General features: G+C 39.2%; 1 protein-coding gene across 1 annotated transcript in view; it reads right to left on the bottom strand.

The window, feature by feature from the left end:
* STXBP3 (syntaxin binding protein 3) overlaps positions 1-14920 on the bottom strand; it is a 44105-nt gene that overhangs the window by 6517 nt on the left and 22668 nt on the right. The window contains 8 exon segments of the mRNA XM_015428273.1: positions 309-407; positions 3094-3200; positions 6730-6868; positions 7566-7646; positions 8195-8260; positions 8776-8833; positions 10548-10652; positions 12633-12757. Coding sequence (XP_015283759.1) covers positions 309-407; positions 3094-3200; positions 6730-6868; positions 7566-7646; positions 8195-8260; positions 8776-8833; positions 10548-10652; positions 12633-12757 — 780 coding nt within the window.

Raw genomic sequence — 14920 nt, 5'->3', positions numbered from 1 at the left:
AGTATAAAATTTTCAACAAACACTGGCATTTTTTTATATACTACTTTTCATAGATCTAGTGTCACCTTGTATTGCCATTGCATTGTTTTTATGAATTGTGATGGGAGCCAGGTATAAGCATGTACACTACTCCTGATACCAATAACACACCTGAGTATCATATCTATATCTTTCTTTCAAGATGTCTAGGAGTAAAATTCCTGTGATAGAAAGAGGGGCCATTATGAGAACGATGTTTTTACATACAGGTTTTGAAGGCCCTAAATATTCTGCATAAGATGAAGAGCAAACTTTTTTGAAAACGTTACCTCCATAATGTCCTTAATAACAGGACTCCATCTAGAAAGCTCAAACGTTTCTTCTGAAGACCGGTCCTTCCTTGATGGTCGACGTTGTTGGGATGCAGACTGAAAGAAAAATTATAAAGATGAAAATCTCATGTGCACACATGAATCCACAAGCATACTGAAGGGAAAATGTATCATACAGCTAAAAGCCTGTTGAGACTCTAGTTTGCTGTGTATAAATTTAGACCAGCTTATTAATGTAGCAAATGTAAGTTCACACATGAAAAATCATGGGTCATCATCATGGAAACAAGCTTGCAGGAACCCTGAACTTGTGTGTTCCCTTCCTCTTGCAATAGCTTGGAATTCATTTGTACTTTTGGGGAAAGGATACCTTGTTTTTATGCTGAAACCTCATCCTGTGGTGTATTCTCTTTCCTGCAAATCAGGATTCTAAAACATGATTCAATCCTAACCTGAAATCCTAGTTTGGGGAAGGAAAAGTGAACAAACCAAGGACTGTAGTTTTCACACAACTCTGGTTTTCTGAAGTAGCTAATTTCTGAGCCACATGCAAAAGCAACACACCTATGATCCAAGTATTCCCTATGTTCATTCCCATAACATCAAACTACATTAACTATGCCAGTATATTACAAATTTCATTTTCACATTGAATTTCTTTAGTCTATTGAAGAACTCTATTACCAATATAGATTCAAAGCCAACTTCCTAAAATGTGCACATAGTTTTTACCGTTTGTTTGGACACGCTTCACAGTGAGATGATGATGATGATGATGATGATGATGATGATAACAATAATGATAATAATACCACCCAAATACAGTAAAAGGAGAAGGTATTCTGTGACAGATAGACCACATTTTAATTTACACAGCGAAACAGAAGCACACTGTTAGTATGAGTAAGCTTTAACAAAGAGTTTAGTTTTATCAAGAACCTGTTATGCACAAGGTCCATAAATTTTGACTGGCCTTGGTAGTTGGCCATTTTATATGGCTTGTTATTGACTTAGCTCTTCCTCCCTTGGCAATGAGAGTCAGGAGTTCATTTCTAAGATCAGCTTGGACTCAATGGAGTGAAGTGCGGCTTTCCTGGGAGGAACAGCATGGAGGGGGGCATTTTGGGATGTGGCAGGAGGGGGGAGGCATAAAAGTTGTGATCTCCAAGCAGAAATTGTTCCATCCACATAAATGCTCCAAATGATCCAAGCCATCCAATTGAGCTTCAAGGCACTCTGGGTTCTCAGTACTTTTGGCACATCTGAAACCCCATGACTGGTACTTCTAGCACATCTGAAACCCCATCACTAATTTCTGCCTCTCTCCCACTCAAAGATACAGTCACTACTAGTAACTACTTCTATGGACCCCTTGTAATCCATCATCTCTATTACATGTTCCAATCTAAAAAGGACATGTGGGCTTTCATGCATGCATCTAGTGTAGACAATGCAAGCAACTTTAGAATGCACATCTACATCCATATACCACTGAACTGGCTTAATGTGTTTTGTTGATCCTGGTGGGGATGCACATCCCTATGCAGGGCCACTAAATTCTTGCATGCACCTAGTTACACACAAGTAGAGCTTAAATGAGGCAATATGCTATAGAAATACTTGCAAAAAGCCATGAACACTGCTGCATATCACTGCTTGAATCAAGTAGGCAACAGAAGGGGACAAGTTACTCAGTCCTGTCCCTGCTTGTGTATGCTATCAGAATGAAATAAAAGTTAACTATAGGGAAATTTGTATGGCCTGAAGTTACTATAAGAGACGAAAGGCCACAAAATAGGGCATGGACAACACTATTTCAACATAGCTTCCAAACCTGTTACTCAACTGAAGCCCATCAGAAGAGGGCAAGGGGGAACGAAGGAAGATCCTGCTGGCTCTCTGTAACAGGCTAGCAGCAGCTACATCTAGACTAACTTTTACTCTCCTCTTTCTGCAGGTATTTAGGTGGGACCAGAAGTGTGAGCTGAAAGGCTCAGGCTTTGGATCTTAGCCCAGGGCTTGCAGCCTGGAACTCATGATAACCAATATGGCACACCTGGACCAGCCCAGATTAGTTTCTGTTTTAAGTACTCTGAAGCCTCTCTCTTCTTATAAGCCGTTGTGGGTCCCTCTGGGGAGAAAGTGGCCTAAAAATGCTCAAACAACATTGAAAAGCAGCAATAAAATGAAAGATATTTTCACAGATAAGTCGAGTTACCTAATAAATATATGCATCGAATGCTGAATTAAGTATGAATTTTTACACCACCTTCATAAACATATGTAGTTTAAAGGGTTAGAGAAACAGCCCAAATAAATACGTGGACATTGAGATTCTTTCCAAGATAGACTGTGCAGTACACTGGTGTGACCTGCAAGCCAGGGAACTTTCAGAATCAACTCTTGCCGCAGCCACAGTCATCTACGGTCTTCAAGTAGCTACTACATCTTAGCTCTTTGCTCATTCCCCTGCATAGCTGTAGTGTGGGATAATTATTCTGTGCTATTTTATAGGATACTTCCTGAATACTCTAAAGAACTATAAAAATGCCATATGATAGCATGCTTTGGTAACATTCCACACCAAATTCCCCATTTTTCTACCAAATCAGCGTAGTGTGATGTATTTAGGATTATTTTAATAAGATTTTAAGCAAGAAGTAAGGAGCAATGGAAATGTGGGGCAGAAGGTCAACCGGAACAGCAGAATAGTCCTTCAAATACAAGCACATAAAGGTCTATGTTGCAAAGGAGATGAAAGAAAAAATGCCATATTTCTTACTGTGGTGACGATAGGGACACCGAGATACTTCCAGTTTTTTATCATGTCACTATCATTTTCTATCTGTACATTCTGGATCAGCTTGTCCAAGTTCTCTTGCGTAGTGCCTTTTTCCACATGAAAAAAAAGATATTCTGAATAACTTACCAAATTCAGACAAAGTGTTTATGTAAGTACTGACCTTTGGTCTGGGGTCCCCAACTTTTTTGAGCCTGCAGGGCCCTTTAGAACTCTGACACAGGGTGGTAGGCACAACTACAAAATGACCATTGTAGGAGGTGGAGCCATCTACATAATATGTTAGGGAGTGAGGCTATGCATAACTCTAAAAATAAACCTTCAACATTTCAGGCAGAAGCTCTGTTTTAAAAGGATGCCTTTTAAAGTGAAGATACTGTTCTAAGATTTTTTTGCATATCTTTAGTCATGCAGTGAAGATCTTTGTGCTGTGGTGGCAGCTGTTGCCTAAACAAAATTAAAACAGATATGCACAGCCAGGAAACGTCTTGGTGGGTATCCATGACCAACGTCAAAGCCATAGCATTATACTGAGTGTTTCTGCATGACACCAAGCAAACCTTTACCTTATTTTCCCTATCCACCATGGTAGTCCAGTGCTTCTATATCCATAGAAATCTAGAACTGGAGGATCTTCCACATTATGTTTTGTATTGCACACCCTCTCTCAGTCTAGATGTAAATTTCTCACAGCTCTTTTAAGCCCACTTAAATTTGAGCTCAGATGTGAAGAAAGTAATTTACTGATTGTCAGACATATGCCCTCACGTAGCTCACACCATTTCTCTTTACGCATTAGTGCCTAAGAAAATTCAGGCCAAAGCTGTGTCTGATTAAGCAGCAAATTGCTCAAACTCATAGTTAGTTTAATGGGAAGGAAACCTGAAATTAATTGTGCTTTTATTGCACGTTTTTATGTTTTGGGGTTTGCATGTTTTTTGTATTTTTAAATTCTGTATGGTCCTTGTGTCCCCCCCCCCCCTTTCAACTGTTATTTCTTATGTTAAGACTAGGGATGGGCACAAATCAGCTGATGAACTAAAGTTCGTCACAAATTTTGGCTGGTTTGTGATTTGTGAAGCGATGTTTGTGAACTGAAGACCACCACCACCACCCAGGAATTTTGATGGCTCTTCATGAAAAACAGCTGAGCTTCAAGGAGCTCCCTGCTGCTCAACTGTCTGGTCTAAAGAACCCCCATGAATTTAAATGGCTCTTCACGAAAAACAGCTGAGCTTCAAGGAGCTCCATGCTGTTCAACTGTTTGGTTTAAATGGCTCTGAGCCATTTAAACCCTGCTTTCTGCTCCCCATGAAAAGCTGCTTTGTGCTCCCCACCGCTCAGCTGTTTGGAAACTCCAGCTTCCTGCTCCCCACAGCTTTTCACAGGGAGCAGAAAGAAGAGATTTAATCTTTAAATGGCTCATGAACTGATATGAACTGTTTCAGCTTGCAAACCGGCATATCAGTTCGTGCCCATCCCTAGTTAAGACTGTAAGGGCCTTTGGCTACTAGCACAATAGGTCAGAGACATATACAAAAGGGTCATTTCATGAACAACTCCAGTTTTTTCTCTTCTCCTAAAATTGGGAAAGTGGCCAGCGTGAGAAAGGAGAACGAAGTTTGTCTGAGTGATTTATGGGGGTAAGAAGATAACTTTACTCATTTAAACAGAAATTAAAAATGCCGTTTGCAGGATATTTGAACTGTTGCCAAGGCTTTCTTCTTTATAACTGTCCTGAGTTAGTGGCTAATTTAAAAGAAATAAGAAAAAACAAACGGCGAGGACATGGAGGAAGGACAGGAGTTAGAAAATTTGGAAATTGGCCAACTTACTGTGGAACAATTTAAAAAGCTATTGCTAGATGAATTTCGAAGCATGTTTAATGAGGCTTGTAAGAGTTTATTGGAGAAACCTCAGAACTTACTTGCGGATTGTGATGGGGGGAAAGAGAAGAATCAATCACAACCCAGCAGTATACTGTGGAAGACGAGATCAGAAGGCAAAGTCCCACTATGCAGGTAACATTGGCTCCATGTAAGATAGGATTTGAGAAACTCAGTGTACAAACGCCATACTTAGAAGAACCTTTGGAAAATTTTGTGATGTTGGAGGCAAGGAAAGGAAATTCTTTGGAGTACCTACCCCAAAAAGGCTAAACTTGTTAAGGCAAAATTAAAGCCCAGCACAAGGAAGCATGACAAACATGGAAGAAATAATAAAAAACCAAAGAACACTGGACGGAATCCCTCCCTTTTGCACTTGAATTGTAGGAGGGAACAAATGGAAATGGAAGTTCATGTATTTAAAGAGAGAAGACATGCATGATTGTAAAGAAAAAAAGGATGCAGAAAATCAAGAAAATATTAGCATATTATAAAGTGGTTTAGTTTAAATTATGGGTTAAAGGAAAGATGAAAAATAGATGTACTTTAGATAGGAACTGTGAGACACTGTATATACAATGGATTTATAGTATAATAGGTGATGTTTAAAATGGGCAAATAAGGTAACTGACAATTTCTGTTAAGTAGCTAATACATTCTCAAGTTTGGCAAGTTAAAATAGCTATTTCTTAGTAATATTGGAGAAAATGGGGTTTAGTTGATTTTTTTTACAATAACATGAAGAGAATTTAGTAGATGTATGAGGCATGAATAGTTTAGATAATACTTAGTCAATATTATAGCTAGGAACTTTGATGTTTCAGCTTACCTGATCCTCTCCTTATTGGGTGTTTAACTTACAAGACGGTAAAAGGGGGCATAAAGATAAAAGCAATGTGTTTATAAAACAGTTTATTTTTAAGCCCATGGTTATAAACAGTTGTTAGTTTTTCTTTTTCCTTTTAGTTGTTTTGGAGTAAATGAAGCATTAGCGTATGATACAGTCCCTTGGACTGCACTTTGTAATAATATGAAGAGAAGAAGCTTGAATATTAAAGCTAAGAATTTTGTGGTTTCCTTTGGTTTGGTTTGCGGCAAGTTGGTAAATTAACCTATTACGAAATAGGGTAAATAAGAAGGTAATGGTTATAAAGCGCTATATATTAGGTAAAGGTCATAAGAGTATAAGTAAGAAATTATACAGTATAATGTAATGTTGAGTGATAAGTTGGCTAAAGAAGCAGGAAAGAAAGATAAAATTAGAAGTAAAGTGAATGTCGGTAACTTTACAAACATAAATGCTAATTGAGATGAGATAAATCAGGATAATCTAATAATAGTTAATATTATTTTGTTCTGTTTTTTCTTTTTCTTTTTTTTTTGTTGAAATGTTGCTATGACTTATAGACAGATAAAAATGAATTTGATTTTCAAGTTTTGGGTTTTTTTCTTTCTTTGTTTAATATGGCTAGAAATACACTGGGAAATGTGGAACCAGTTAATTATGTTAGAATTTTGTGTTGCGGTTATGATAAGATATGGCGGTCTTCTTTTTTGTGTGTTTGTAGATGTCTGTGTATTGTCGTGGTTTATCTTCTTTTTGTGTTGTAAAAATCAATAAAATACTATTAAAAACATTTACATTTATGTAGTTAAGCATTCAGTATAGACTGCATTGCTGAACTATGTACTGCAGCTCCACTATACAGTAGATAGTGAATCAAAATCTTACCATTTGTGCTGAAGATATAGAGGAGAATGGCTCTTATCTTATCATAGTTATCATGATTTTTATTGAGCAATACCGGAAGGAGGACTCTCATTGAGTCTTTCACTTTTTGCCCATCTGCATCTGTTCCAAGAGCCAAATCCTAAGTCACAAAAACAGGAGACATTCTCTTAAATCAAGGAAAGGCAAGCCAATTCCCTCTTTGAATGGTACTTCACTCAGCCACTGGTTGCAAGGTTGATAAAAGCAGGGTGTAAAAAAAGCAACTACGCTTATTATTAGAAGCTGGGGGAGAACCTTACCAATTGTAAAGCAAATTATTTTGCAATCTTACAAATAAATTATCACCCATCTCTTCTTTGCTTCCCCACTTCTTACCCTTGCTCATTCATCTTCCATGTTCCTCAAAGGAGTACTGGAGCATCCACTGATCTGTTCCCTCTGTTCTAGAGTTTGATAAGGCAGCAAAGACAGACCAGTGGTGGGATAAGGAAAGCAAAAAGCATAACTGCAACTGGGCCTTGAAGAGCAAGGAGGCACTGCTGAATGAGTATCCTTTTTGGCCAGGAAGCAAGTTTTACAGCATTTCTGCAGCCACACACACTACTCTCCCCTTACTAGTGACACCTTTGGATTGATCTCTCTGGGCTGGAAAAGACCACCACTGGTTTTTCTCAACAGAAAAAATTGCTGCTTCAAAGATCAAGAAGTGCTGCTGCTGCTGCTTCTTGAGGTCACCCAGGGGCAAATGTCAGCTCACTTGAAAAGAAAGGTCAGTTGTGTCTCTACAAATATTTGCTTAGGCCAAACAGCACTGGTCGCATGAGTGATTCACATACCTGTTCAACTTTGCACAGCTTCTCTATATTACTCTTGAACTTAGTCATACAATCTTCAGCTATGTTAAGATGGACCACTTGCTGAAAAACAGACAAAAACAGAAGCAGGATTATTTTTACATAGTTTAGTTCATGATGCAACAAAAGAAGCCGCACAACAAAAAAAATGACTTAACAACCAATGATGCCTGTGATGCCCCTTCTCCAGTGACAGAGAGTGCCTACCACCCTCCACAACCTCTCTCTCTACAAGCAGAGCTTGTGTCATCTCCAAATAACAGGCACCAGGGCAAAACAAACATACACACTTTTGAGCTTGAACTTCCAAAGGTAGCTGGTTGATTACTGATGAGTAGAGAAGGCTGACCAGGTGTACCTGATGCACCACATGGCTATGCTTACATTCTCTGGCCCATGGAATTTCAAACAGCATCTATCCAATTCAGGATGAAGCTTACCTAAATCTTAACACATTAGACTATTGAAGCACTAGCATATCATCCGGGGTCTGAAGAAAATTTTGCACTGCATCCTATTCCAGCAAAGTTGTCCATAGTATCAAACTATTAAGAACCACACAGCATGAACAGTTGGCACCCCAAAATACCACTGTATAAAGTTTTGCTTACCTTAGTAATCTGTTTACGAAAATATGGCATCTTTTTCATAAGCTGAGCCAGATTACTTAGAGATAGCTGGAAAATAATTTTAAAATTCAGTTTCAACTATTTAATTAAGCACATCTTCCAATTTTTGGTCTTTGGGGCAGCTGTAAAATATCATAGCCAACTGCTTCAATAAATATAACAACAGTTCAATACTATACCTGTTTACTCAGAAGGTGTCAGTATGGGGTAGTGGTTAAAGTGTTCAACTAGGATCTGGGTTCAAATAATCACTTGCCATGTAACTTGTGCAAAGGGGGGGGGGGCTTGGGCCAGTCACTCTCTCTCTGTTTAAACTAAGTCAGGAGGTTATTGTGAGGATAAATGGAGGAGTGACACGTATGTCACTTTGAGCTCCTTGGAGGATAAGTAAGTGTGCACAGGAGTGTAGCCCAAGCATACCAATATACCAGGGTAGTAGCTAACCGGATGAACTTATACTAAGTTAAAACAAAATAAAATAAAATAAAAAACTTATACTGAGTTGACAAAATCTTAAAATAACACTTAATACTACTTAAAAAGTCAATATTTAAACTTCTTACTTTCCCTTCTGTTGCCTTCCTTTTTGAAGAAACTTCTTTCATAAGCTTTGGTATTTCCCTGAAAGCAGACAAAGAAATGCCTGAATATTTTATCATTCAAATGACACAACATACAAGAGCTCTCGGTGTCATCTACTTAGTGAGGTATATTGGTTTAGAAAGAGGTTTGGAGATACCACCTAGAATTTTCAAGCACACAATGAAAATGGGCAGTTTTCATTGATTCTTCACTCTACCAGAAGCTGCAAGCATTCCCTGAAATGCTGGTCCTGAGGGAATTGGTGAAAATCACCCCTTTCCTTGTACACAGAAACATTCTAGGTAAGGATCTCGTCGCTCCTGACACAGCCTTGGGGTGTGTGCGGGGGTGCCCTCGATTTATTTAAATGCCCCCCCCCCAAAGTAAAAAGTCCTGGCTATGGCAGCTAAGTCCTAGGTGGCAGCTTCAGCAAGGAGAGGTCTAAACTAAAAAAATGAAAGGTGGTGGAAGAACTAGCTGTGATGGTGCAAATAGAAGGCAAAGAGAGGTACAGAAAGTTTACTTGTGAGACGAAGGGAAAGCGAGAAAGACTGGGTAAGCAGGAGGAGAGACGTCCGATCACAGAATGCCTAATCCTGAAGCAAGACTGAAGTCCAAGAACAGCTGTGAGGTAGTGGCAGAACTTGAAGTGTTAATCTAAAAGCTCCTAGATCTGTGCGCTTTCTGGTCATGCACTGTTAGAAAAAGGGTGCCTGCCCAGAGAGGCCCTGTAATTTATCACAGGATGGTTGTGTTTTCACTAACTGCAAAGTCTATGTGAACCTCCTATCTAAGAAGGTGCTAAGGGGCAAGACAGAGATGTCTGTGATGGTCATCCTGTTTACACAGGTATGGGTCTTACTGCAGAGTCATGTAACAAGTTTTCAGGGGTGGTGGTGGGGGTTAAACACTTACTTCATTATGAGACAGCATTTTGTTTGGTTTTATTTCCTTAAAGGTCTTCAGTGTGACTAAAATGTAATTTTTCTACTACACCAGAATGTTCTCTTGACTCTGGGTTTCAGGATAACACTACACTGGCCCACAGAACTCTTGATATTTCATGGTTCTTTTTTGTTTAGTATGTTTTGCAGATAATGCAGCTAGGCAGTGGCAATAAACAAAATAGATGGGGTACAAGTATTTTATTCTCATTGTACAAAAGAGGAACTGAATTTTTTCCAGGCTCAAACTAGGACTGCAGCTCAGCAGTTCAAAGTGCACACAGATCTCCATTTGCATCTCCCTTCTGAACAGTAAATGCCAGTCACAGTAGACAATAGCAACCTAAGCAGAGCAATGGTCTGACATGGTATAAAGCAGTTTCATATGCTCAAACAGGCCTAGGACTCCTTTCCCCACACACCTCACCAAAAGAAGACTTTACTGTCAAAGTCTAATAACCATGGCCAGTATTGCTCAGCCAGAATCAATCAAGAAAGGGGGGAACGATTTACAACATACATAGCTGGCCAGACCATTCCAAGGCCCTTGTCTGCATCTTTAGGCTACAACAACTGAAACTCATCCATGCAACAAGTGATAGGATGCTCAGCAAGGAAGAATCAAAGTTGGAGTGGCTCCAAGACACCTCACTGTTCTTTTGGCTGAATAAGGATTCTGAAACGGATCTTCCAGGGTCGACCCCTAATTTTGCCATATTCATTGAGCAACACTGATTGTTAGTACTGAACATATTTAGAAGTCTGTTTAGTCATTATGTAATATGAGAAGCAGGCAAGGGCAGACATACTCCAAAACATTTGCAATATGCTTATGCCGGATCTTCACCCAGAGGTCGTCCTCTTCCTCTAGAATTGCTTCCCTTTCTTTCCCACTTGCACCATCGGTTTTGTATCTGCACACAGGGGGAAAAGGGAGGTTATTGTACCATACATAGCTGAACTTGCAGAACATGTTTCTGAGACTCTTTGTGAATGTGTATTATAAAATAACCTGATGCACAGTAGTATGCAGAAGCGACCTAGTTATCTGGGAAGCAAAGGCTCCAATCTGCAACGCTAAACACATTTACTAGGAAACAAGTCCTCCTGAAGTTAATGGGACACACTTCCAAGTCAACATACACAGGATACGCTGAAAGGGTAATCATGTTTGGTTTTAACAGCATGTATGAACACAGCAGCGACTGGAGTGCAAAACTGTTTAGCCTAAGAATGACTGCCAGTTAACTGTTACATTCAGCTTCTTCTCCAGTTAATGGAACCACTTTGGGGTATGGAGCAAGGAAATGGCTTTGAGATGCAAGCAAAGGTTCTCTCATTTAAAAACAATCAAAATATTGTTTTTACATGTAATCACAGAATAGACTCTGATAACGGTGATTATTTTTTTGCATACATCTATAAAACATATTAAGCATTACACACTTATTAAACAGATTCCTATGAAAAGAAATACTACAGAACATTCTAGCTGCTATGTCACAAAACACTGCTGATAGGTAGAAAAACTCACATAAACTGATTCAACCAGCCAAGCAGTCAAAATAGAAGAGGGGGGAAATGTGAAGTTAGTTTATTAAAATGCTTATGACTGTACTGATTTTGCAGTTACTATGGTCTGGTACCCCTGAATATACTGCTTACTCCTCTTCTCCCTATACACCTGCTTAGAAGCTGAGATTTTGCTATGGAGGTTTCTGTGCAATTTACAAACGTCAAAATAGGATCCGTAGTTCTCAGAAATGAATCCGGAGGATTGCCTATCAGATTGGCAAAAAACACAGCTTGCAGTATAAATGTAGAAACACAGAAATAAATGTGCAATGCATCATTTGCAAAAATGGAAAAGCACACTTTTTTTGCATTAGCCCCAAACCATGACACTTTATAATTTTTATGTTAGTTTCTACAAGCAGGTCTTGATTAAGAGTTATTTTAGAATATGCCACAGAAAGAAAATCTTCAGACAGATTTGCATCTAGTTGTCATTTAACTGAAAGAAAACTTCTACTGAGAATGGGCCCATCCTAGTCCACATGCCACGTGCTTTTCATGACTTCTAACAGCAAAAACACGGTGGCTTTTCAGACTAATTGCACCAGAGGCATAAAATACAAACTTTTTTTTCAGATTATCTGTTGTATTTGTTTGTTTAAAAACAGAACAGAAAAACCATACTGGCTGATCTCTTATTTCAGGACAAGGAACAATATGTATATCCCATGTTCAGTTTAAATTCTGATAGTCTGCCTTCTGTGAGTAGTGTACAATAAGCAGGACGCATTAGTGATATTTCTCCAGGGACATGATGCCAAATAGACAGAAGTGTTATATATGTGACATCTTTTAAACAAACAGCAATATATGACAGGAAGCTGTGGGTATTGTACAGGATTGTACACCCTGTAGGTCAACATCCATGAACAGCACTGAATTGAAGATGTTGAGTGTCCTAGCATTCGTCATTAATGGATACTTCCTGATCAGAAATAAAACAAGTTGTCGTAATTGCAAGAAAGGGTACTGCACCCAGCATGGATTTTGCCACAAATGTGTATCCCACGTGTTTAAACCAGTTCCTAACAGCCCAAAGCAGTAAACAGACAGCATGCTATCATGGGGCTTTCTGAACAGACCACTTAAACAGGAGATGTCAAATGCCAGAATTCCGAAAATAGTTTTGAAAGCAGACAAGTCTGGATTACGGTCTAAAATAATGTCTCCTAGGAATTAATTTCCATTACAGCCAACAGAAAGCTAAAATAAAATAAGATAGATGGCAAGATGCACGCTTAACCACTCACTCTGAAGTTACTGAACAGTTCTACCAACTTCTAATAAAGTATAAGAAGTCTGCATAAAGTTATACTTGCTTGTATGTATCATTTTCAATTGGTAGCAGATCATAAGCCATTGCCTGAAAAGTGAGTTCATGAAGCACAGTTGATACAGGGTCAAATCCACGATCGATTATTAACAGCTGGGAGTGGGTTTTGCCCTAAAAAGGGGGGGGATCCACAGGTATGTAAAGCAGAAAAATGCAGTACTGAATATCCCACTTAAAACACACATTTGTCACCAAAATATTTAGAGAACATTCTCTTTTTTATAAAGAGAAGCATCAGAAAATGAAAACTACAAAAACTGGAGCTAGATAAGAAAGTTATTCTAGCAGAACACAGGTTATAAACATTCCAATGTGTTTCAGTAAAAACTTATTTGGGGCAATGGAACCTGACATTCTTTTCCTTCAGCAGGGAACCTTTTGGGGTCCTATAAAGCAATACCAGTGAAAGAATAAAGATCATATGTCAGTACCATCCCCTACACCCATATTTTACGAAATTACACTGGGCTTTTCATGATCTTGATATATTAGGTTTTCCTATCCAGCATCAGCTTAAGGCTTGCTTCTTTTTAACATTATTTTTCAATGTCATCCCCTTGTAAGACGAGCAAATCAGTACATCAGCTTTAAAGAATACATTCCAAATTTCTTTCATAAGAGCTCCTATAATGACTGACCCCTGCTTTGTCTTTTCCCACCAAAACACTGTTCCCCACTCTGACTGAGCAGCCACTTAGTAGCGTGTTTTAATTATAGAATTATACATTTCTCCATGTCCCACCCTGTGATAGAGAAATTTGGCTTTTATCCAGGGCAGAGATTTATTGTAACTAAGCAGAAGACCTCTCATAAATCCCTTTGGAAATGGCACTTGATAAGAAGTAAAGTCCAAACAGAAAGGTTGATTTTATTGAACAGGCACAGTTCACAGGTACGCAGGGGAGAAAGTTAAGAACAGGGCAGGAGATAAGAAGTTGAAGTAAATTTGGTTGTTTATACAGATTATAATATTTTGAACAGGCAACAGAGTATAGTTGAAGCTTATATTCTTAGAGGTTCAGTTCTTAACTGTGAGAGGTTTGTTTGTCTTGGAGATTTCTTTCAGCAACAATGTGACTTAATAAAGTTTTATAAAACTATCTTAGTTTCCTGGAAGTTAGTACTTTCTTCCTGTATTTAAATACTTCCCTTGTGGGATTATAACTTTCCCTTTTAGACTCTTGAGGAGTCTAAGACCGTTTCCCTTTTCACACAAACCAGGGGTCCCTTCTGAGTTGAACCCTCTGAATAACCGGACAAGAAGTATCCTCCTCTTTCTAGGAGTGATAATCCTTTTCTGTTTGGCTACACTGGCAGTTTTCAACCTCCTTTCCAGTCTCTTCTGTCAAGCCTAAACTCCAGTTCTGGAAACTGTGACTAAATGGAAATCAGCTAGGGCTGACACTTAAGACTTTTAAGTTCTGATTTCTGAACTTTTCCTCAAATGTGTTGGTACAGAGTAAGAGCAAGGAGTTGTGTCCCTTCACTTTCCAAGTGATTTGTTTGCTTCCCACAGACTGACACACACACTCCTCCTGACTGCAACTGCCAAGCCAAAGTCCAAAGGATGACTGACTCCCTATGACAAGACTGACAAGCAATGCTCCCTCTAAGCTGTGGAGTCCTGTGAGCAAAAATTCTACTTTGTGAGCTACTGGCATTAAAGCAATGAGTGAGCGATTTGGCTACTGCATGAATTATTTCGCTCTGGAGCAGTGTTCCCTCTAAGTTGAGTTAGTGTGTGCTAGCTCACAGTTTTTTAGCCTCCAGCTCACACGTATTTCTCTTAGCTCAGGAAGGACGGCTCCAGAGCAAACTAATTTATACAGTAGCCTAATCGCTCGCTCACAACTTTAATGCCAGTAGCTCGCAAAGTAGGATTTTTGCTCACAAGGCTCCACAGCTTAGAGGGAGCATTGCTCTGGAGCCATCCTTCCTGAGCTAAGACAAAAATATGTGAGCCAGAGGCTAAAAAACTGTAAGATAGCTCACACTAACTCAGCTTAGAGGGAACACTGCTGACAAGACTTTTGAAAGTTCTCCTTAGCTGGCGCAGACCAGTCGCGCGACAGGGGGGGGGGGGGGGAGACAGCAGCTAGTCAAACTGTGCTTTACAGTGAGGCATTAACCCCTAATCTCCCAGTTCACTGCTTCTGATGCACTAAGCATCCTGTCAGTTCGTCACAGAAAGCATTTATCTTTCCCAGTTATATTGTGCAAGAAAACGGCCAAGCTATGAAATTTGGGAATCATAGAGTTCCCATCCTATCCTTC

Source organism: Gekko japonicus, unplaced genomic scaffold, assembly GCF_001447785.1.
Source record: "Gekko japonicus isolate JY-2015 unplaced genomic scaffold, Gekko_japonicus_V1.1 scaffold2560, whole genome shotgun sequence".
Taxonomy (NCBI): domain Eukaryota; kingdom Metazoa; phylum Chordata; class Lepidosauria; order Squamata; family Gekkonidae; genus Gekko; species Gekko japonicus.
This window is presented reverse-complemented; position numbering and strand designations above follow the sequence as displayed.